This window comes from Pinus tabuliformis, chromosome 8 (assembly GCF_031772625.1).
Source record: "Pinus tabuliformis cultivar Carrire ecotype Pingquan chromosome 8, CPIR1, whole genome shotgun sequence".
Taxonomy (NCBI): domain Eukaryota; kingdom Viridiplantae; phylum Streptophyta; class Pinopsida; order Pinales; family Pinaceae; genus Pinus; species Pinus tabuliformis.
In genome coordinates, this window is record NC_142294.1 from 995316564 (window position 1) to 995340988 (window position 24425).

Consider the following 24425-nt stretch of genomic DNA (forward strand, 5'->3'; position numbering starts at 1 on the left):
ACAAGATAGCATACTATAACAGAACAAAGATTTACTCTGATAATGCAAAAGTGACAACCTATCAGGACCTCTGGTCCCCCATGGATGTAGTCAGACGTGTGAGAACTTGATATTCAATTACCACATTCCATCAACAGGTAGATTTATAAGCATACAGCTAACTTGGAACCAAAATAATTTTCATAAACAAAGAAACAGTTAAAAGGTTGTAAAGCAAAGAGTTTTACCACCCGTGAATAATTATACACCATCTCAACAGCTTGCTCATTGGTAAGATGCTCCCAAAGACCATCTGATGCAAAAATTAAAAATTTGTCTTGAGGTTTGATGGTCAAAGAGCAAAGTGAGGGTTCTGCTGTTAAAACAGCCCTGTGGAGTGGCTCTGAAAGCTGAAATCGTGTGTAAACAGGGTTAAGTTTGAACTCTGGCCTCTTCAGATACACATCCCCGATGGACCTTGAAACCTACAAAGCAACATTAAAATTCAAGTTCAGTTGCTCAAATACCAAAAAAAAACAACATCAACATGGCATAATTAATGTAAAATGCAGCAAAGAGCTAAACTTGCAATAACCAAATCCAGTTGATCTCTCAATTCAGAGCATCCCAAAACAAATCCAGTAAAGTAACATGGCAATGATGTTAAATGCTAAAATAGTGAATATTTGTAACATGGTCTTGCATTGTGAACCAAGAGTGCACTGTTATATAATAAATCACATGGGATAAAAAATAGAAGATAGTGGAGAAGATAGACAAAAAAGGAGACGCTTAACTGCAGTATAATTCTGACAAACATGAAAGGTACTGAACAACTAGAAATTTTCCAATATATAGAGAACTGCCTATGCTTTTACAGGGCGCTAACACTGGTACCTTCACTTCTCATGATAGCTTTTCTCCAAAAATTTATAACCTTTCAGAAAAATATATTTATAAGAAAATGGCACTTTCAATGAAACAATCTTGAGCACTTACTTTCAAGGGCGATCAGCACTCTTTCATTTCCTTGAGATAAAAATCGGACTGTGTTCCAGCACTAAAGCCTGATATTAGACATATCAGACTTATTTTGAGGTGTATCAGTGTTGGGGTTTGTGGGTCATGAGGTGCTTTGTTTGGGGAGCTATTTTGGAGACCTTGTGCATGTCAGCAGTGAATTGAAGGGATAATACAATTTTTGCAGGTCTTGCTTTTCTGTTTGGAAATTCATGTTGCTAACTTTGAAGAAGATGCCTTTGTTAATTTTAAATGAACATTTCTATCTTTGTAAAAGTGAGTTTCCTATTGTCAGAAAACCATGGTGGATATTTTGAAATAAGCACATTGCTGTTAGTTTTGGATGAAGATTGAACATTTTACAAAAGCAACTTGCTGATAGTTTCAAAAAAACAAGTCTCCTATTTTTAGAAAAGCATTGTGGCTATTTTCAGAAAAGAATGTTGCTAATTAATAATTATGGAGAGGATAATTTTCCTATTTTTAAAAGACAAGTTGATGCACAAATGTAAGCACACAATTTAAGCACCCTACATTTTTTTTCCAAAGATGACACCACTTGTAACCACAAACCTGTGCAATTTTATGGCCCTCTAGGCCATGTGGGATGAAGTGTACGAGTGTTATCCTAGTTCCCTCTTGGTGGACGGTGATGATCAGTGCTCTTAGTCCCCATCTTGACTATCTCTAGCTCTATGGTACTTGCACTAACTACCCACTGGTGCATGGTAACTCCCTGCCATGATGGGCATTCTTATGTCCTAGGTAGGCTTTGCAAGTAGTGGGGATGGATCTATTAGTACACATTGCTTAAAAGAACACTTATTAATATTATTATTGGCCCTATAAACTTGTTAAGGCGATCACACTATGTAAGGGTCGAAACACCCATTTCATTATTATCTTAGTGCACATAATTTTTATTCCCCACATGGACCATTTATCTTATGCATGCACACCTCTTTGGTCATAATCCTCATATTGCATGGCCATCTCACAATTCACAATAATTTCACGCTCTATGAGGCCACATTTCTCATTCTCCAAGGCAAGAAAAAGGTCTATTAAACTCTCCACAGCATGCCAAGTCAAAGCATCAAAAATGCCCTCTTCCAAATGCATTTCCTAGTTGATTTTGTCCTGTTAGGTGCAGCAGACTTCTCTTGGAGCAGTTGTAGCATTAAATCTCTCAATGCCATACCTTCTGCAAGTGAAATCAGGGTCAAAGCAAGTCAGCAAAGCATCTATGAGCCATTCTCAAGCCAAGGAGGAAGAAAAGCAAGCCTTAACACATCAAATGAAGCAAAGTCAAAGGAAACTTAAGATAATTCAAGGAGTTGTCGATTTGGGGGTAGCATCGGATGTGCTCTACGCCTCAAATTTTGCAGGGAGGCTTGGGCACATGTATTCCAAAGAACCCATAAAGTGTTTTGGGAAATTCCACCCATAAACTATTTTATTAAAATAATTAATATTTTTTAATGGGACCCTAAGTCTAAACTTAAGAAATTGAAAATATTAATGGGTATTAATCTAATTGTGGGTGTAACTTATAGAAGAAGACAAGGATCAAGTTAAAATGATCTTAGCCATTGATTAACTTTTAATCCGGGTCGTTAAATGTCAATGAGAAAATTGGTTAAGGGAGCTTGAGGGTCATTTGGAAAACACAACGAGAGATCAAGAGATTGAATTTCTGAAGTGAGAAGTTCTCTGGAGGAAATTCCGATCGAGTAGATTTCTTGCAGTTGAGGGGCAGAGATAGCATCCACAGAGAGAGAGATTTTCTCAACCGGACAATCATCAACAGAGAGAGGCAGAGAGTGATCCAGCAGCTCTCACGCAGAGGCTAACGCAGGGCCACGCAAAGGGTGAGAGAGAGTTCGAAATTTTGCAGCAAAGTCAGTTTTAGAAGCCGGGGGTCGGGGTGTGAGACCGGGAGGCTGAGAGCAATGACTCTGAGAAGCAAATCAATCAGTTGGCTGGGTGACACAGTGCCTAGAGGGGCTGATGCGGGGACTGCATGAGGGCTACGCAGAAGCATCGTAGGGCTTGCCAGAGGCTCCTAATCCAGTGACCAGATCAGCCGGGATTTTTCTCAGTGAATGCGTGAGGTAATTTCACAAATCTTTCTGCCAGTATTTCTCTCTTTGTAACTATATAACCCTTGAGGTATTAAAAGATGTATTCAGAATTTACTACTGCTTAATAATAATAAACCCAAAGATCTGTTGCACCAGTTTTCCTGCATTTGGTTTTTCTGGGGACATTTGTCCAAAAATAACGGTTATTGTGTTGTATTTTCTTTTTTGCTCAGACTCTTGTTTCCACATATAAATTAATTAAGTGAAACTGCAAATAACTTGTTCATGTAAATATAACAAGTAGATGAAATATCATCAGTTGCTGCAGTAGGGATTCCGGTTTAGGAATTTTCATATGGTATTGGAGTTTCAATTAGAACAAGAAGAGCCATGCCAAAGAACCCGGCATTGAGTAGAAGAGGGAGATCAAAAAACTACAGGAGGCAACAATTCGAAACCCCAAAGGGTTTGCGCAGTTCTTAGCCAGAGGGCTGAAATTTCGAGGCCGTCTCTCTCCGAGTGAGTCAACAGAGAGAAGGACTCCCAGTTCGAATTTTTGTAGGGGCAGAGGGAGCAGTGTTGAAGCCTCAGCATGGGGAGAGATGGTGGGACACAAATTTTTTTGCATGCAATTTGTTGGGCAGAAGATCGTCAGAAGAAAGAGGAGAAGCACAGCTGAGGGAATTTCTTCCTTAGAGAATTCCTAGCCAAGGAATTCAAATTCTCTAGAGTTGAGCAACAGCAAGGGGTAGTAGTTTTTACTAGCTCTAGAAGGAAGTGTGTAGGCTAGCCCAGCAGCAGCAAAGAAGAGAGGAGGTCATTCGAGTTTCTATTGTTTGGCAGATATGGCAACCAGTGGCTTGAGGGATCAGGACAGGTTGGACAGAGCATCCAACTATGTCATCTGAAAGGCAAGGATGTCATTCCTTCTAGATGAGCATGCCTTCAAGACATACGTTGACAACGTGATGGTTGTCCCTGCAGATCCAAATCCATTGCAGAAATACCGAGTTGAAATGGCAAAGACCAAGAGGATGATCCCGACTGGAGTCAAGGATCACGTGCTATGTCATGTTGCTATCAGAGGGACAGCTAAGGAGATGTGGGATGCCTTGGCCACATTATATCAGAGATCTTCCGAGTAATGGAAGATGTACTTGGAGCAGAAGCTGAGATTTGCTCAAATGCAGAAGGGAGAGTGTGTGGATCCATTCCTCACGAAGCTGAAGGAAACCCGTGATGAGTTGTCTGTTACGGGGCATACACCTCAGGATTCAGAGTTGGTTAGACTGGCCCTCAGTTATGTCTCAAATGAGTGGCAAGTCTTTGTCCAGAGTATCCTGGGAAGAGCAGCATTATCGAATTGCGATGAGATTTGGACAGCTCTAAAACAAGACGAGATGAGGAGAGATTTAGTCAAGATCAAACTTGACGGAAGCAACAGTAGCAGTGGGTCGAAGCCCAAGGAGGAGGATAATGCAGCCCTTGCATCGAAGGGACAGCAGGAGGAGCGGAGACGAAAGAAGGATGTCTCGAAGATCAAGTGTTTCAGGTGTGGTGAGATGGGTCACTACACTACACAATGTCCTCTCAAGAAGAAGGACAAGGATGAGAAGCACGATCCGAAGGCTATGCCCGCAAAGCTCGAAGAGGAGGAGTTTGCCATGACAGTCGAGTCCACCTCTTAGATCCATACCTTGCTACGGTAACCCAGTTTTGCACTAGTAGGATGGACTAGTGTCGGATGGTGCCAAGGAGTGTCGAAGAGACGTTTGCAGTGTAGTGGCAGTTGGCAATGGCAATGCTAGCAGCAGCATAGATGCAACACTTAAGAGGGAGTTGTAGTACGAATGTAGTGTTGACAGTCGCAGTGTCAGCAGCATTACAATTGCAGCAGCAGCGCAATAGTTGTTGGACAGCATGTCAAACATCAGCATCGCAAAAGACGATGCTTCAGAGTCAGAGCAGCATGCAACAGCTTATATTGCTAGAGCACATTCCTTGCTAAGAGGGAGTGTTGATTTTGGGTAGCATCAAATGTGCTCTAGGCCTCAAATTTTGTAAGGAGGCTTGGGCACATGTATTCCAAAGAACCCAGAAAGCGTTTAGGGAAATTCCACCAAGAAACGATTTTTTAGGTTAATTTATATTTTTTAATGGGACCCTAAGTCTAAACTTAGGAAATTAAAAATATTAATGGGTATTAATCTAATTGTGGGTGTAACTTCTAAAAGAAGACGAGGATCAAAGCTAAAATGATCTTAGCCATTGATTAGCTTTTAATCTGGGTCATTGAACGTCAACGAGAAGATTATTTAAGGGAGCTTGAGGATCATTTGAAAAGCACACCAAGAGATCAAGAGATCAAATTTCTGAAGTGACAAGTTCTCAAGAGGAAATTCCGATCGAGTAGATTTCTTGCAGTTGAGGAGCAGAGATAGCATCCGGAGAGAGAGATATTTTCTCAACCAGAGAACCATCAGCAAAGAGAGGCAGAGAGTGATCCAGCAACTCTCACGCAGAGGCTGACACAGGGCCACGCAGAGGCAGCGCAGAGGGTAAGAGGCTTGAAATTTTGCAGCAGAGTTAGTTTCAAAAGCCGGGAGCCAGGGTGTGAGACTAGGAGGCTGAGAGCAGTGACTCTAGGCAGCAAATCGATCAGGTTGTTGGGTGACGCGGGGACTGCGTGAGGACTACGCAGAAGCAGCGTAGGGCCTACCAGAGGCACCTCATCCAGTGACCGGATCAACTAGGATTTTTCTCAGAGATTGTGTGAGGTAATCTCACAAATCTTTCTACCAGTATTTCTCTCTCTGTAACTAAATAACCCTTGAGGTTTTCAGAAATGTATCCATAATTTGCTACTGCTTAATCATAATAAACCCTCGGATTCACTGCACCGGTTTTTCCGCATTCAGTTTTTCCGGGGACATTTGTCCAAAAATAACAGTGTTATTGTGTTGTATTTTATTTCTTGCGCAATCTCTTGTTTCCGCATATAAATTAATTAAGTGAACACTGCAGTGTATGTATTTCAATATTTGTCATAGGAAACTGCAAATAACTTGTTCATGTAAATCTACCAAGTAGGAGAAATATCATCAATTGCTGCAGTATGGATTCCGGTTTAGGAATTTTCACAGGAGCTTCCCACCTAACATTGGAACATTGAGCAAGATAAGGGAATGTTTGACCTTTCTAGATCCAAGCCATTCTCAAGCAAATTGTTGGCCAATTAAATTAAATTATTGCCTCCTTCAAGCAAGTCGACTTACTTCTATGTGGACATCACCCCTCCCTTGAGGCTTTTAAGCAATCTAATGATGAATTTCAATGTAATGACTTTGTCTCCAAGTATGTTGTGGATGACAAGTCAAGACTTCTTGAAGTTTCTTAGCACAAAATAAGGTGTTTAAGGACGAGAGTTGTTAGAAGCCTCATTTATAAATATGAGAGCTCTCTCTCTTCCCAAAACGATGTGAATTGTTGGAGATCATTATGCCATAATGTAATTACTTTCATAAGCTTTGGTGTGAACCATTTGGTTATTCTTCTTGATTCTAAAGACGATATTGTGATAATTCGAGACTACTACAAGACTATCAAGATCGATCCATTTGAAGGGCAACTTTGTCACTTGAAGGGAGACCTCTATTGTAAATCTCAAATTTCTCCTTTGTTGGTCTAAAGTAAGCATTGAATCAACTTGTTGGGACATACCCTAGAGGTTCCTCAACAAGGGTTTTGATTTTATTTCAGTCCATAATCGATCTTGTGGTTGATGGCGTCCCCCCTTGGAGGGATCCCTTCTAGTGGGGTTTGGTTTCATAATTGTCTTGATTAGACAAGAGGCTAACTTAACTTCTAGGGTTCAGGTTATTTTCTTTTTATTTATATCTATTATTCAAAAATCCATAAATATAGAAAACAAATAAATAGAAAAATCTAAAAGATCAAAATACAAAAAAATATTCATCTTCTAAGGTTAACGTCTTGGGATTTGTGCCATTTTTGCATCGTTTACTGGCCCAAGTACACATCAGCCCTCCTGTATATGGTTTAAATTGCTCTAACATTTGTTGTTGAGGGTTTTTGAAAGTCTTCTCAATCTGGAATTAATTACAACCATATTCTTCAAGGATTTGTCAAGCCCTAAGCCAAGGGTTTGAAAGGAAAAGACGAATTCTAACCCTTGTAACCCTCACTTTAGTTCTAATTTGTTTTAAGTGCTTAATTACTTTATTTAGAAGCAATTTCAGCCTCTCAGAGTGCTTGAAAATGTTTATTATTCATTGGGAGATAATCTAGGCTAGACCCTAGGGGGATTCGCCCCACTATTATTTATGCAATATACTTCAAGTTCAGATTGCTGTAGCATCACTTTTAGTTGCATAAATCAGTTGTTGGACTGTTATTTTACTTATATTTCATTACCCAAGCTTAAGCACATGTGGATACTTGATCCTAGTATGTTTTCACACTGCCGAGTTGCTTGAAAAGCACTCGAGTCCAAACTTGTGTTTTCTGTCTTATTTAATCATTTTCCAGATGCTGGAAGTGCAGGACAGCAGCAAGCTAGTCCATATTCAAGTTGTATAATCAAGAGAAAATCAAAAGAGTATCATCTCACTTGGTATATGCACCACTACCTCACTCCTAAATATCAAAAGTAACATTTTGATGAGGTATTTCATTTATTTTCAAGTGTTGGGTTGTCTTTTCTGCATTATTTATTCATATGTCAGATTTAGCACTCACATCTAATTAACTCCTAACCTTCATCACACTTGAGTTTTCTAGGCATCAGTTTACTTAGGATATTGGGATACCCCCCGTGGCTTTGTAGGAGTTGGCCTAAAGTAAGAGGAGATTGTAATGTTCTCGATAAATTAATTGCTCAAGAGACGAAGTAGCCTATTGATCCCTATAGCCTATAGTCCTTGATAAAGGGGAAAACCCCAAAATACCCAATGATTGGGCATGTTTTGGGGCAGCTGGACAATGAAACCCATAATTGGGGTTTGATGTGAATTTCACTCAATTAATTAAGGAGAAAATTCCCTCAAGGAAATCTATAAATACAAGGGCGTTGAATTCATTTGTATCGGGATTGGATTGGATCATTTTTCTCTGATTTCTTGAGCCTGAGGCTCTAAGGGTTTTCAAACCCCTTTTTCCTCCTACTAATTTTGGTAGTGAAAGAGTCCACCCAAGTTAGTAAACCTATTTCTATCCAAATTCAGGGTTTTGTGATCCATATCTTGAATAATGAGAAATACTTTCAATAGAAATCACATCAAAAATATTTTGTCAACGCGTTTTGAACCATCTAGTGCGGTTCATCATCAGGACAAGATGGAGAATCAGATTAGTTCTAATGATTAGATTACAATGGTTAATTTTGAACAAGAATTACCATTTATTAATAAGGGATATTTTAGAATAAATTATTATTATTATTATTATTATTCAAAGAGAAGACTAAAAAATTAGAAATAAACAAAAAAGGAAAGAAAAGGACCAACCTGTTATAGGCCAAGAAAGAGAATGGTAAAAATTAAAGGAATACATGCACGTCAAGACTTAACAACTAACTAATACAAATCTAAAACAAATGGGAAAAATAGAAAATGTATAAAAAAGGGAAAATTGAGGTCAAGATTAATGAACAACTAAAAAGGAACATCAATAGATTGATAAATATCACAAAGTAACTCAATGGAAAACAAAATTATGAAAAGAAAATATAAAATATCCAAAGGAACAGTCAAGATTGTTAAATGAGGAAGAGACTAAAAGAATAATTATAATAAAAAAAAATAATAATCTAAAACGATTAAAAATATATTAATAATCTAAAACTAAGTTGCACGAAACGCCGAAACGTCTAGAAGTTTCTGAAACGGGGACAGCTCGAAACGTGGCTGAAATGTCATATATATATATATATATATATAACACATTATTTTGCATGAAAAGAAAGAATTAAGTTATATAAATGACATGTTAGAAGGAAATCCAAAGTTATATTAACTCCAACAGATGATTACAAGATGCAAATATCCAAACTGAGCCTTTATAGATGAAACTTTACATCCAAGACTCCAAAATCAACGTTTACATGTGAGGCTATATGTGCTAAAACTAAAATAAAACATGAACTAAAGACAATCATGGCAACATTAACATATCATTACTAATACAACTCATCCTCATCAGCAAAGATAGAACAAGATGCTTTTTCAGCAGAAGAGGCAACTCTATTAGTGCTTCTAGATGCACTTGCATCACCATTGGCACAAATATCAAGAGCAAAAAGAGAGCTCTAAATCTGGACATTTTCTATCCACATCCCATTCTTTATGAGGTCCACTTGTATATTCTTCACCCCTACGAGACATAAGTCGTAGGTTTGAACGCACATATACAAGGTCCTCTGCCTTATGTGATCCCAACCTGTTGCGCTTCACACTATGAATGAAACTGTAGGTGCTCCAATTTTGTTCTGTTGATGAAGGGCTTGCCACTTGTGATAGAGTACGAGTGGCAAGACTTCGCAAATGAACACTACTTGCCCCATGACAAGTCCACCACTTAACTAGATCCATGGTCCTCCTCTCATCCAAAGCTGATATGTCTGCAAAATCCTCTAATCCAGCAACAAAACAAGCAAATTCTTGCCTTACATCAATTTGTAAAGAAGCTGGAAATATCCTTTGAAAGGCTTTCTTCACTCCATTGGCCACCTCCTTGTCCTTATGTGGAGCCTTCCTCTTCCCATTGCTTTCAGCAATGAATTCTTCATCATAAAATTTTGGATTCAGAGCATGTGTCAAAGTGTGCAATGGAGTGTTGAAGCCATTCCACTTGCTAACAATAATGGACCTCACTTGTTCAGCAAAATGAAAACCCAAAAAAAGAAGGGTGGGAGCCTCCTGTGTAATAATTTCCACAGTTTCTTCAACCATGGTATCCATGCCATCATAAACCTCTCCTAAGAAAGCTTTCTCTGTGTCTGCAACTCGAAGAAGATCAAATGCAGGTGATGTGAACTTGAGCACGAAAACAATCGTGTTCCACCAATCTTCATCAACCAACACCCTCCTCACCATACTTCCCTTCTCTGAATCTGCATGTCTCCACTCAGCCCAAGTTGGACCCACCACCATACTCACTAATGCATTTTTAACATCAACAAGGTGACGCAACATGATGAAGATTGAGGCATACCCTGTCAGCAACTTTCAACAACTCCAATTTGGAGACTGGTGGTGGTTGGTGATGAATTTTATAATCTCCCTACCCTGCCCTGTGACTTCCTTAATCCATTATGTTTTTGCCTCAATCTCTTCTAAAATCATATTCAAATTGTGGACAATGCAAGGAGTCCAAAATACGTGATCGTATCTACTCTCAAGAATCAAGCATGAAGCTTTGCAAACAAGTGTATTATCTGTGATAACTTGCACCACATTTTCTGACCCTACGTGTTCAATAGCAGAAATTAAAATATCAACAATGAACTTACTATCCTTTATCTCACCCGAACAATATTCTTCTTTAATGAAGTTGGTTCCTTTTGGTGATGATGCAATGACATTAATCAAAGGCCTGCATCTTGCATCAGTCCAGCCATGTGAAATAATAGAAACCCCTGTACTACCCCATGAGCTACAAATTGGTTTCAGAAAATCATCAAGAAGTTGCATCTCTTTCTTCAGCAAAATTGTTCTGACTTTTTCATAGTTTGGGCCATTGTAACCTTGAGGAGCTTTGTTAATCGCTCTCACCAAATCTTGCCAATATGGGGATTGAACCACATCAAAGGGGATGCCACAAGCAAAGATAGCCCTTGCCACTCTTGAGTCAGCTTCTTCTCTCCCTTGACTATCAAGCATTTTCACCAATATGTTGTCTTGAATTGGAGTCGATGGCTTTGATAACTCTACTTCTACTTCTAGTGCCCTCCTCTTTCTTGCTTCTTGAACAATCCCTGGCTCAACGCTATCAGACATGCAAGGATTGGTAGTGCCCATGCCGATTTTTCTTCTTTGATCTTTCAACCTTTGAGCATCATCACTCTCTTTCTTGAATCTAGCCCTCATCTCTGCATTTTTGGTATGTGCAAACACATCAATACCCTTTATCTTTTCATGCAAATGTGAGCCTTCACTCTTGTGTAAGAGCCCTTGAAGGTCTTTTCATTTTTGCACAAATTGCACTTCCATTCCCATGTACCACCGAAACCCATCTGCTTCACTTTGGTAACATACTTCCATAGAGGATAATATTCTTGTTGCCTGCTTGCTTGAGTAGATTTAGGGGCACTTGAAACACAACTTTGAGAAGCCATGATTGTTGCAAAATTACAATAATACAAAATGAAAAACTCACCCAAATTAGGGGCACTTGAAACGTTACTTTGAGAAGCCATGAATGATGCAAAATTAGGAAATGAAAACTCACCCAACAAGTTGTTGCCCACGCTCTTCCTCTTCCTACCCACGCCCTTCCTCTAGCTGCCCACGCTCCAAAACACAAATAAATTCCTTGTTGTTGCTATAGGAAGCTCTTCTTGCAAAACAATGTGTGAGAAATGAGTGTATGAAGTGCCTTTTTAACGAAAAGAAGAGGCTCATAGGGTTTCTAGAGAGTTATATTCTTCTCATCTTCTAGAGAATTCCATTTGTAATTTTTTTAATTAAATTTCGCTAACATCCACATAAGAATTAGTTTATTAGTGTGTTTTGTTGTTAGATGGCACCCACACTCTCTTTCCACAAGTTGAGATGGTCAAAAAAGGCTTAACAAGAAATTGAACTTCCTTTTTGGTTGTCGAAAATCGCATTGTTGCGTTGAAACTCTGTCGAAACGTCATTGGTCGTACCATCTGCCATGTCGAAATCTTGAAATGTCATACGATGCAACTGGCAATGCTTTAGTAGCTTTTCAAGCCCGTTTCGGGTTGTCCCTCGTACTGGTACGCCACTAAGAGTGGCGTTTCCTACAACATAGATTTAAAACATATCAAAATAGTTAACTAAATTAAATTAAATTAAAAATGACCATTTTATTAACAGTCAACTTCAAAGTTCCCCGGATGCGGGTGCCACGGGAGAGGACATGGGACCGCCACCTGGTCACCATGGGCGGTACCATGTATAAGGCGAGCATTCACTACGAGCAGCCGGAGGGGACTGCAAGCGTGGGTGCTGAGGAGGGAAGGGACGGCATATTAATGCCTGCTCCAGAGCTTAATCTTGGTTGTTGTGTGCAATTAAGGAGGGAGAGGGCCGAGACATGGCAGAGCGGCATAAATACAATGCAGAGAAGCAATGTTTTGATGTGGGTCATTTACAGTGGAGGGAATTGGGATTTCGGGTGTCAATTTCCAGAGGTCTGGTTCAAGACGCCCCTGTTGCAATTGGATTTGGGAGCAAGCTTGTTGGTGTGGGTGACGGGAGTGTGTCTGCTCTCCCTGCTCCGTTTCGCTATCTGGCACATAAGACCACCATGGTCAAGCTCAGACAACGCCTCATTAGCCGCAGAGGCTCAGGAAGAGGCGGAACATCGCGCCCATCTGTGGAGAATGTCTCCTCTCGCTGTTGCCGCTGTTTATGTCACCGAGTGGAGGAAGCCAACCCCCTGCAATCGCGCCAATTTATGGAGGCTGGCAGCTCTGAGGCGGGTTCCAATCCTCTCCCTGCGTTTGGAACTACGGTTTTTTCCATCAACAGCCCCCAGGCCAATTCGCGCATCAATGCTCATGTATCTGTTCTTTTTCTGGAAGAACCGGTGGAAGAGGTCAGGGAGCAGCCCCGCCCACCGCCACATCAGGCCGAGAGCTCCAGAGCTGCTGAAGGAGAGCCGGAGGACTGCCCAAGACCAGACACTGTCCCTCCAGCGTCTCAGCCAGAGCCCGCGTCAAAGAAAGCTAAGGCAGATTGGGGCCCCCCCCGGAAGGTTTATGCTGGATATATGAGGAGCCGGACGAGGAGCCGAACGATTAATCGACCGCTCGCTCACTCTCCTCCTTGTCTTAGATGCTCTGTTTTTGGCTACGGCAGCTGGTATGTTCTGAATGTCTCTGTTATGTATTTGAATTCTACTACTCAGGGTGGAGTTCTGAATGTCTCTGTTTTGTATATGAATTTAACGGCTCAGGGTGTCTCCACGCCTCTGCGAAGGTGTCTGATGAAAATTTTCTTTAACTTGTCCACTTCTGCCCTCACTGATGTTCTAAGGTTTATAGACCCTGCGTGGGCATTCAAAGTCTGTGGTAGCGCCCCTGCGTGGGCTTTCAATTTATGTGGAAGCGCCCCTGCGTGGGCGCTTGGTCTCAAGGTTGCTGCCACTGTGTGGATGAAAAGTCTTCATGTCAAAGCCCCTGCGTGGGTAGTCTTTCGAGTGCTAGGGACCCTAAACGGGTGGTTTTTTGAACGGTGTAAGTCCAGAGTGCCATCCATGGCCTCTGGCACAGGACTTCATGGCTGTAACCGTTTTCTGTTTTAATGTATATAATAACGTAGCATAGTTTTAACGATAAAAAAAAAATAGTCAACTTCAAAGTTTATGGTAAATATAAAAGAAAAATTTGAGAAACAATATAAAATTTAAATAACAAAGAATATTGTGGAGAATAAATATCAATTTGAATATATATATATATATATATATATATATATATATAAATTCAAAAAAACATAAAATAGATCTATAGCATAAAATATAGGATATAACTTAAAAATAATTAACAAAAATTAGCATAACTTAAAGGAAACCAAAGAAACTAGAAGAACAATAAATATCAAGGTCTTTAAGAAAAAAAGAGGGAAAAAACAATGAATACTACAAAATGAGAAAAAATAACACAAGAAGGAAGGGCAGGGTCCCAAACAACTACTAATTTTCCATCCATCATCTCTAATCAAATTACTTGGCCTCCTCTCAATCTCTATAGCTTCCCTAAACTTGCGGTGATAGAAATGATCAATCCTAGCAATTACCTAGGCTTCTTCAATGCAGATGTGGTGTTTAGTCTGTTCCGCATGTTCTGCCAACATTGAGGAGTGTGTCCTCTCATGTTTGATGTCGATTGCGTGCTCACGAATCCTTTGATTTATTGAGCAGCCAATTTCACCAATGTAGAGTGTCCTGCAAGAACAAGGGGTTATATAAACACCTTTCATATTCTTAGGGTCCCCTAGGTCTTTTATTGATCTTAGGGAGATACAAATGGTGTATAGGGGCCTAAAGGTTGAGGGAACCGTATGCCTCCTTAGGATCCCAGCAATCATGTCAGTGGTCCATTGGATAAATGGAAGATGCACCCCTGAAGTCTGATCTTTGGGTTCTTTTTTAATCTCAGGACCTTTGTTAGCTTTAATGAAAGCTTTGAGACACTAGTGCCTACTATTTTTGTTTCTAATTTTCTCTTTTTCTACTTTGTTTTGGAAACAAGGGATTCTTTATCCAAGGAGTAGCAAGGTATCTTGTGGAAAATTCTATGACAAAGCTATGCTGAGGTTGAATGAAATTTCCTGAGGTTGATCATCAAGACAAGTTGAAGTTATTAGGGCCAAATCCTTATGAGAACTCATCTGAAGCAGGCCTCGAATTTCCCTGAGGCAGTCGAGGCTCCTGTAGCCAACAGACCCATGGTTGAAGAAATTCACGAAATTACTTGAGGCAAAAACACTATTTTTCTGAGGTAGTCGAGGCCCCTGTAGCCAACAAACCGAAGGCAAAGGCAAACATAATCACCTGAGATAGGAATCCTGAATCTTCTAAGACAAAGGGCACACTTCTTAAGTAATCTTTTGTTAAAAATATTCCTGTGACAACTCGTATCATTATCCTGATTAACTTACGAATTCTGCAACAGAACCGAAGTTTCATGTAGAAACTAGATCCTAATGAAAGTTGTTTTGGGCTAGATTAGGGAGTTGTGGCAGAAATCTCTTAAAGTTAGTGCAAGTCTTAAGGCTGGTTTCGGAGGAGTCCCCCGAAGTGAACAGAAGGTGGAATCAACAAATCCTGGACTAGAAATTGATCCGCCTGTGACAAATTCAAACTAAAGGTATGTTATGAACATCAATTATGTAAAAATAGATAATAAATAATAATAATAATCATAACAATATATAATTAAATAATAATTAGTTAAACAAAGAGGCACGTCTCTACAGAGATGATTCTTTGTGAAACGGTACTTACCTAGCTATATATACAGGACCCTCATTCTCATTTGTATCATCCTCTATCAATTCTTTATACAATATACAATTTACAATTACAATCCTGAGATGGATTTCTTTGTCTACGAAGTATTTTAAATATTTCCGTTGCGTATACGACTTTTGGTCGTTACTTTGGTATCAGAGCCACGTCTGATCTGGCCTTTGGTATTCAACTCGTCGTCAATTTTGTTGTCGTCAATCAAGCATTCACTACGAAGGAGCAGCTTCTCCATTCTCCCAGTCACTACTAGGCCTTTGACCATGTTAAAAATATATATATATATATACACATTTAAAAAAAATTAAAAAAAAATAATATATATATATATATATATATAATTAGAGAACGTATAAAAAAAGTTAAAATATAGAATTAAAATAAATAAGAACAAAAAAAATATTATTATTAAAAAAAAATAAGCAAAAAAAGAAAAAGAAAAATAGTCAATATATATTCAAAAAAAAATATACTTCAAAAAAAAAAAACACACACACAGTCATCAAACAGCAACTAGCACCTACTGTGCAGTCCGAACTGCAGAAGATACAGAGCTACAGACAATGCCTTCGCTTGCCTGTTCAAACCTGTCCTCCTATCACTTGATCTCTGGACAGTCTCGGGTTCCTCTTCCAGGCACGAACCCACGTTTAAGCCATAAACAAGGCTCTGCCTTGGCTAAATTCTAGAATTTTGCGGTACGAAACCTAGTTATCTGAAACAGAATTCTTGTTATGGAATGAACAACAAATTGAACTCTAATGTTTCAGCACTAGGACTCACTCCTTGCCTCTACTACACCCGTCATGTGCCTGTTCACTTGTTTTTCCCCCAAGCCACGATTTGCCACGATTTGTTTGCTACAATTTGTTCGTTATCATTTGATGTTTCATTGACTGTCACCTCTTCATCGGTGTGTCCCTATCGGACCATCAAAAACCCTTCGGCTCATTTTTCATATAACTTGCACATAGTTAAAACAATTTGTTATATAGTTCACAAATATTAATTGCTATATAATTTATAATTAATTAATGTTTAACTATATAATTTAACAAAAAAATTCACACACACACACACACACATATATATATAGATATAGATATATATAAATTTAATTAATTAAAATTATTTCATTAATTAAATTATTTAATTAAAAAAAAACTAAGGTTCAAGGTTATTTAAAAAAATCAAAAAAGAGAGAGGATAATAATATTTATTATAAGAAGTTAGGAATGGGTTACCTTTAAACCTTAAGCTTAGCGACAAACCTAAGTCACCGAATTCGTCCTAAACCCCTTACGAATCCCGAATCCAGCGAATCCGACACGATTCGGTCCGGATTCGTGTCCAAATCATATGACATATCGTGTCTGTTTCCGACACGTCGAATCCGAGGTTGTGTCACGATTTTCAAAAGCGTGTCGCGATTTTGGGACATGTGTCCTGTTTCCAGGACTCGCTAAGCTCAGTGCGGGAAAAAAAAGGGCGTGTTTGCTCATTAATATTTTCATTTGGCAAGTGATTTGTGCTGTTGCAGCAAGGAGTAGAGCATTTTGGCAGCTTCATGATCAAGTCTAGGCCCTAGTATTGATATGTTATTCATTGTAATATTAAATTCTTAAAGTAAAAGTGACATTCTCCTTAATCTTCATTTTCATCCTTTTACTTAAATTTTTAACATTACCATGAAATGACTCAGGATGTTTGAGAGTGGTTCCGGCCTCATTGGATTTCATATGGAAAAAGTAGAATTTTAGATTTCATTCAAAATCCAGCAGACTTATCAATTTTTCAGGATTTTAGGATTGGGGGATTGCAATGTTTCCATTGAATTTTGTCATGTATTAGGGTATGGAACTCGTATTTAATCAAGAGCACCAAACCAAGAGCTTCTGAATATGTCGCTCCCGCTCCCAAGTAACATTGTTCCTGATGATATGAGTCTGGACACCACTGTTGAGTTGGCATTGGCCAACATGGATCTCAATGATCCAGTGCTAGAGCCTGTTAGATTTGATGACTTAGATGGGTCAACCTCCATACCAGCAGATGCAGAGGTGACTATGGATACAGGGGAGGAGGATGTAGAGGAGAGCAGTCGGGACCATGATGATGGGGACAGTGATGCTGATTCTAATGTTGATTGATGCCTTGAGGCTTGTATACCTGTAGTAGTTTTATATTTTCTATTTCTATTTGCCATTGGCATTGCACCAACACTACCTATGTAACACATTTTGATTTGATGACTTAATGAGAAAACTACAATTGTCAGTGTGTTTATTTTACTATCTTTTAGTTGTAAGTTGTCTTTCAGTTATGAATTATGAATCATGATTTAAATTTCTAATAGATTTATCATTTATGTGACCAGTACCACTGACATTTATTTGAATTTTGTATGTACTATGCATGCTAAATTGCTAATAGCTATAGATGAAGATCTATGTTTGAAATCAATAAATTTGTATCATTAATTAAAATTTCTGTAAGATATATGATAATATCTAATTTTTAATATATATATATATATATAACGTGTCCTGTTCCGAGGGGTCAGCTTGTCCGAATCCGACACCACGAATCTCGAATCCTACGTGTCCCGAATCCCCGTGTCAGGTGACTTAGCAACAAACACAAGAGAAAGTTTATCACTGAAGAAAGATAGAGTCTAATTTGAAGATGAACAGAGAAACTATGGATTCCATACACAACTCTACATTTTGGACCAGATGTCCATTTTGTGGATCGGGAAATCAGTTTTATTGAATTTTAAAAATCACACAATACCTTGTCCCAAATGTAGAAGATTGTTAACTTTAGAAGAATATCAACATAGCGCCCAAACACAAATTAAACAAATAAAAGAAGAAATCGCAAAACTTCAAAAAAACTAATGAAGCATCAAAAAAAAAAATATATATATATATATATATATATAGATCTCCAAGATCGGTTTCATGAAAAATCAACAAAAAGAAACGACGAAATTTAGCATTTAAGGAACCACAAAGAGAAAATTCTTGCACAAGTCAAAAAGTGTAAAACTAAGAAGCACAAGTTAGAACAAGAAAAAGAAAGTTTTGACAATAAATTCAACGAAAGTCTATCAATGATAAAAGTGGAAAATTTATGCTTAAAGGACCTTAACAAGAAATTATTAGAACAAATCAAGTGTTTAAAAGAGAAAAAGCTTGAAGGCCAAAATACAGTTCACTCAGAAAATGAGGAATGCTTACATCTTAAAAATCATAACCAAAATCTGCTCAAACAAATTAAAAAACTTAAGGACGATAAGAAACCATTGACGAATAGGTTTGAAGAAATTGTCGCAAAGGAAGCATCAAAATGTAGTCCAAGTTGGGGAAGACGAAATAAACACTGATTCCACTAATCTCACAGTTCAAGGAAATCCAGGTTCTATTGAAGTGAAGTACCATGTAGAAGTTGTAGTTTAGACGATGGACATTCCAAATAGTTATTAAGTCACCAATTCAACAACAACAACCCCTGAAGGAAATCAGGAAACATCCACTAACATGATAAGGTGAAGTCCAACAAAAAGAACTATGTATCGACATACGAATCACAAGAGCAGACTTTCCAATCAATCTACGTACCAATATCACTCAAAAAATAAAAAGAAAGTTTATATTTCTAGGAATACTGAAGTTTGCAGAATCCAGTCCCACGAAAACAATTCATCACAAAACTTGCTTTTGCAGAAGATCAATCTAGGATGGTCCAATCTGTTCTCAGTACGACAATTTATATATCTCTCCAAGGATCATACCAACTTGTATCGATAAAGATGATTGTCCCAAGACGAGGAGACACTCGTAGCAAAAAGATATCAAACCTCAAAGCTTTGAGGACAAAGCTTTTTGAAGGGGAAGGCAATGTAATGAACATAAATTATGTAAAAATAGATAATAAGAAGATAATAAATAATAATCATAATAATATATAATTAAAAAATAATTAGTTAAACAAAGAGGCATGTCTCTACAAACATGACTCTTCGTGAAAGGGTACTTACCTGGCTATTTATATAGGACCCTCATTCTCATTTGTATCATCCTATATCAATTCTTTATACAACATACAATTTCCAATTACTATCCTACAATGGATGTCTTTGTCTATGAAGTATTTTAAATGTTTTCGTTGCGTATATGACTTTTAATCGTTACAGGTACTCCATTTAAGTCTTATGATTAGAATTTGCAAAATAACCCTAGTTGTGCACTATTTAATCTGTGAAATTTGAACAAACACTTTTGGTCATTGGTATTTGAATGTATAATTTTCCAATTTCACCAATGTAGAGTATTCCGCAAGAACATGGGGTTACATAAACACCTTTCATATTCTTAGGGTCCACTGGGTCTTTTACTGATCCTAGGGAGATATGAATGGTGTATAGGGGCCCAAAGGTTGAGGGAACCGTATAGGATCCCAGCAATCACGTCAGTGGTCCGTTGGATAAATGGAAGATGCACCCCTGAAGTCTGATCTTTGGGTTCTTTTTTAATCTTAGGACCTTTGTCAGCTTTAACAAAAGCTTTGAGACACTAGTGCCTACTATTTTTATTTCTAATTTTCTCTTTTTCTACTTTGTTTTGGAAACAAGGAATTCTTTATCCAAGGAGTAGCAAGGTATCTTGTGGAAAATTCTGTGACAAAGCTATGCTGAGGTTGAATGAAATTTCTTGAGGTTGATCATCAAGACAAGTTGAAGTTATTGGGGCCAAATCCTTATGAGAACTCATCTGAAGCAGGCCTCGAATTTACCTGAGGCAGCCGAGGCCCCACTAGCCAATAGACCCATGGTCGAAGAAATTCACGAAATTACTTGAGGCAAAAACATTACTTTTCTGAGGCAATCGAGGCCCCTCTAGCCAACAAACCAAAGGCTAAGGCACACATAATCACCTAAGATAGGAATCATGAATCTTCTAAGACAAAGGGCACACTTCTTAAGTAATCTTTTGCTAAAAATATTCCTGTGACAACTCGTATCATTCTCCTAATTAACTTACGAGTTCTGCAACAGAACTGAAGTTTCATGTAGAAACTAAATCCTAATGAAAGTTGTTTTGCGCTAGATTAAGGAGTTGTGGCAGAAATATCTTAAAGTTAGTGCAAGTCTTGAGGCTGGTTTCGGAGGAGTCCCCCAAAATGAGCAGAAGGTGGAATCAACAAATCCTGGACTAGACAATGATCCGCCTGTGACAAATTCAAACTAAAGGTATGTTATGAACATCAATTATGTAAAAATAGATAATAAATAATAATAATAATCATAACAATATATAATTAAATAATAATTAGTTAAACAAAGAGGCATGTCTCTACAGAGATGATTCTTCATGAAACGGTACTTACCTGGCTATATATACAGGACCCTCATTCTCATTTGTATCATCCTCTATCAATTCTTTATACAATATACAATTTACAATTACTGTCCTAAGATGGATTTCTTTGTCTACGAAGTATTTTAAATATTTCCGCTGCGTATATGACTTTTGGTCATTACTTTGGTATCAGAGCCACATCTGATCTGGCCTTTGGCCTTCAACTCATCCTCAATTTTGTTGTCGGCAATCAAGCATTTGCCACAAAGAAGGAGCTTCTCCATTCTCCTAGTCACTATAAGGTCTTTGACCATGTTAAAAAAAAAAATATATATATATATATATATATATAATTAAAATTAAAATAAAAAAAAAAAAAAATATATATATATATATATATATAATTAGAGAACGTATAAAAAAAAGTTTAAATATAGAAAAACAAAGAAACATTATTAAAAAAATATAAAAGCAAAAAAAAAATAGTCAATATATATTCAAAAAAAATTATATACTTCAAAACAAAAAAGAACACAATCATCAAACAGCAACTACCACCTACTGTGGAGTCTGAACTGCAAAGGATACAGAGCTACAGACAGTGCCTTCGCTTACCTGTTCAAACCTATCCTCCTATCGCTTGATCTCTGGACAGTTTCATGTTCCTCTTCCAAGCACAGATCCACGTTTAAGCCATAAACAAGGCTCTGCCTTGGCTAAATTCTAGAATTTCTTTGGCGGTACGAAACCTAGTTCTCTGAAACAGAACTCTTGTTGTGAAATGAACAACAAATTGAATTCTGATGTTTCCGCACTAGGACTCACTCCTTGCCTCTGCTACACCCATCCTGTGCTTGTTCACTTGTTTTCCCCCAAGCTACAATTTGCCACGATTTGTTTGCTACAATTTGTTTGTTATCATGCGTGTTTCATTGACTGTCGCCTCTTCATTGGTGTGTCCCTATCGGACCGTAAAAAACCCTTCGGCTCATTTTTCATATAACTTTTGCACATAGTTAAAACAATTTGTTATATAGTTCACACATATTAATTGCTATATAATTTATAATTAATTAATTAATTGATGTTTAACTATATAATGTAACAAAAAAAATTCATATGTATATATATATATATATAATATATAATTGATTAAATTATTTAATTAAAAAAAAACTAAGGTTCAAGGTTATTTAAAAAAATCAAAAAAGAGAGAGGATAATAATATTTATTATAAGAAGTTAGCAACTGGTTACCTTCAAACCTTAAGCTTCGCGACAAACACAAGAGAAAGTTCATCACTGAAGAAAGATTGCGTCTAATTTAAAGATGAACAGAGAAACTATGGATTCTATACACAACTCTACATTTTGGACCAGATGTCCATTTTGTGGATCAGGAAATCAGTTTTATCAATTTTTAAAAATCGCACAATACGTTGTCCCAAATGTCGAAGATTGTTTACTTTAGAAGAATATCAACATAGCGCCCAAACACAAATTAAAAAAATAAAAGAAGAAATCGCAAAACTTCAAAAAAAAGAATGAAGCATCAAAAAAGAAATATAAAGATCTCCAAGATCGGTTTCATGAAAAATCAACAGAAAGAAACAACGAAATTTGGCATCTAAGGAACCACAATGAGAAAAATTTTGCACAAGTCAAAAAGTGTAAAACTAAGCACAAGTTAGAACAAGAAAAAGAAACTTTTGACAATAAATTCAACGAAAGTCTATCAAAGATAAAAGTGGAAAATTTATGCATAAGGACCTTAAAAAAAAATTATTAGAACAAATCCAGTGTTTAAAAGACAAGAAGCTTGAAGGCCAAAATAAAGTTCACTCAGAAAAAGAGGAATGCTTACGTCTTAAAAATCATAACCAAAATCTGCTCAAACAAATTAAAAAACTTAAGGACGATAAGAAACCATTATGCTTAAAGGACCTTAACAAAAAATCATTAGAACAAATCAAGTGTTTAAAAGACAAGAAGCTTGAAGGCCAAAATAAAGTTCACTGAGAAAATGAGGAATGCTTACGTCTTAAAAATCATAACCAAAATCTGCTCAAACAAATTAAAAAACTTAAGGACGATAAGAAACCATTGACGAATAGGTTTGAAGAAATTGTCGCAAAGGAAGCATCAAAATGTAGTCCAAGTTGGGGAAGAAGAAATAAACACTGATTCCACTAATCTCACAGTTCACCAAAATCCAGATTCTATTGAAGTGAAGTCCCATGTAGAAGTTGCAGTTCAGATGATGGACATTCCGAATAATGATTCAATCACCAATTCAACAACAACGACTGAAGGAAATCAAGAAACATCCACTAACATGATAAGGGAAAGTCCAACCAAAAGAACTATGTATTGACATCCGAATCACAAGAGCAGACTTTCTAATCAATCTACGTACCAATATCACTCAGAAAATAAAAAGCAAGTTTATGTTTCTAGGAATACTAAAGTTTGCAAAATCCAGTCCCCCGAAAACAATTCATCACAAAATTTGATTCTGTAGAAGATCAATCTAGGATGGTCCGATCTGTTCTCAGTACGACAATTTTATATATCTTTCCAAGGATCATACCAACTTGTATCGACAAAAATGATTGTCCCGAGACAAGGAGACACTCTTAGCAAAAAGAGATCAAACCTTAAAGCTTTGAGGACAAAGCTTTTTGAAGGGGAAGGCAATGTTATGAACATAAATTATGTAAAAATAGATAATAAGAAGATAATAAATAATAATCATAATAATATATAATTAAAAAATCATTAGTTAAACAAAGAGGCATATCTGTACAGACATGACTCTTTGTGAAAGGGTACTTACCTGGCTATTTATATAGGACCCTCATTCTCATTTGTATCATCCTATATCAATTCTTTATACAACATGCAATTTACAATTACTATCCTACAATGGATGTCTTTGTCTATGAAGTATTTTAAACGTTTTCGCTGTGTATACGACTTGTGGTCGTTACAGGGTACTCCATTTAAGTCTTTTGATTAGAATTTGCAAAATAACCCTAGTTGTGCACTATTTAATCTGTGAAATTTGAACAAGCACTTTTGGTCATTGGTATTTGAATGTATAATTTTCCATTGGCTATATTCTATTGGACATAGAACTCATGGTGGACTAATTGAACACGATTGGATTACTTGTGTGAATAAACGGTGGTATCATTGATTGAATGAACAGTGGTATCATTGATTGAATGAACAATGGTATTGTTGATTGAATGAATAGTGATATTGTGTTGTTACAAAATAGACAGTGATACTATTATGGAGCATATTATATTGCACTACTAATGGATATGTGTGTTGCACCATTGATTGAGCAAAAGAAATTTTGAAAACCCTAGTTTCTGGAACCCTAAGGCAACGGAAAAATTACCCTATATCATTACAGTGGTATCAGACTTGGCTCACCTACAAGCCTGGAGGGTGTTTGAACACGGAAAATTGATTGCATTTGTAAATTCGATGATTAAATCACGTAGTGCTAGCATAGTAAAAGTGTTTCCCCTCTCTATCATGGGATTTGTTCTGGTCCAACTAGTTCATTATTCTGGTTCATAGTTCGAGATCGTGAGATCGATCGCTTGTTCTGGCAATGTGATCATGATCAGATCGATTGTTTGTGGTTGATTTGGTTCCTGGTTCATGTAATGATCGCATGGTGGTATGGATACATAATTTGCTTTTGGAGTTGAAGCAGAAGGATTCCA

The 24425-nt window shown here is 37.5% G+C and overlaps 1 protein-coding gene across 1 annotated transcript in view; it reads right to left on the reverse strand.

The window, feature by feature from the left end:
• LOC149238752 (putative protein phosphatase 2C 25) overlaps positions 1 to 24425 on the reverse strand; it is a 341969-nt gene that overhangs the window by 143158 nt on the left and 174386 nt on the right. The window contains exon 3 of the mRNA XM_089373182.1: positions 228 to 464. Coding sequence (XP_089229308.1) covers positions 228 to 464 — 237 coding nt within the window. The remainder of the gene's footprint in view (positions 1 to 227; positions 465 to 24425) is intronic.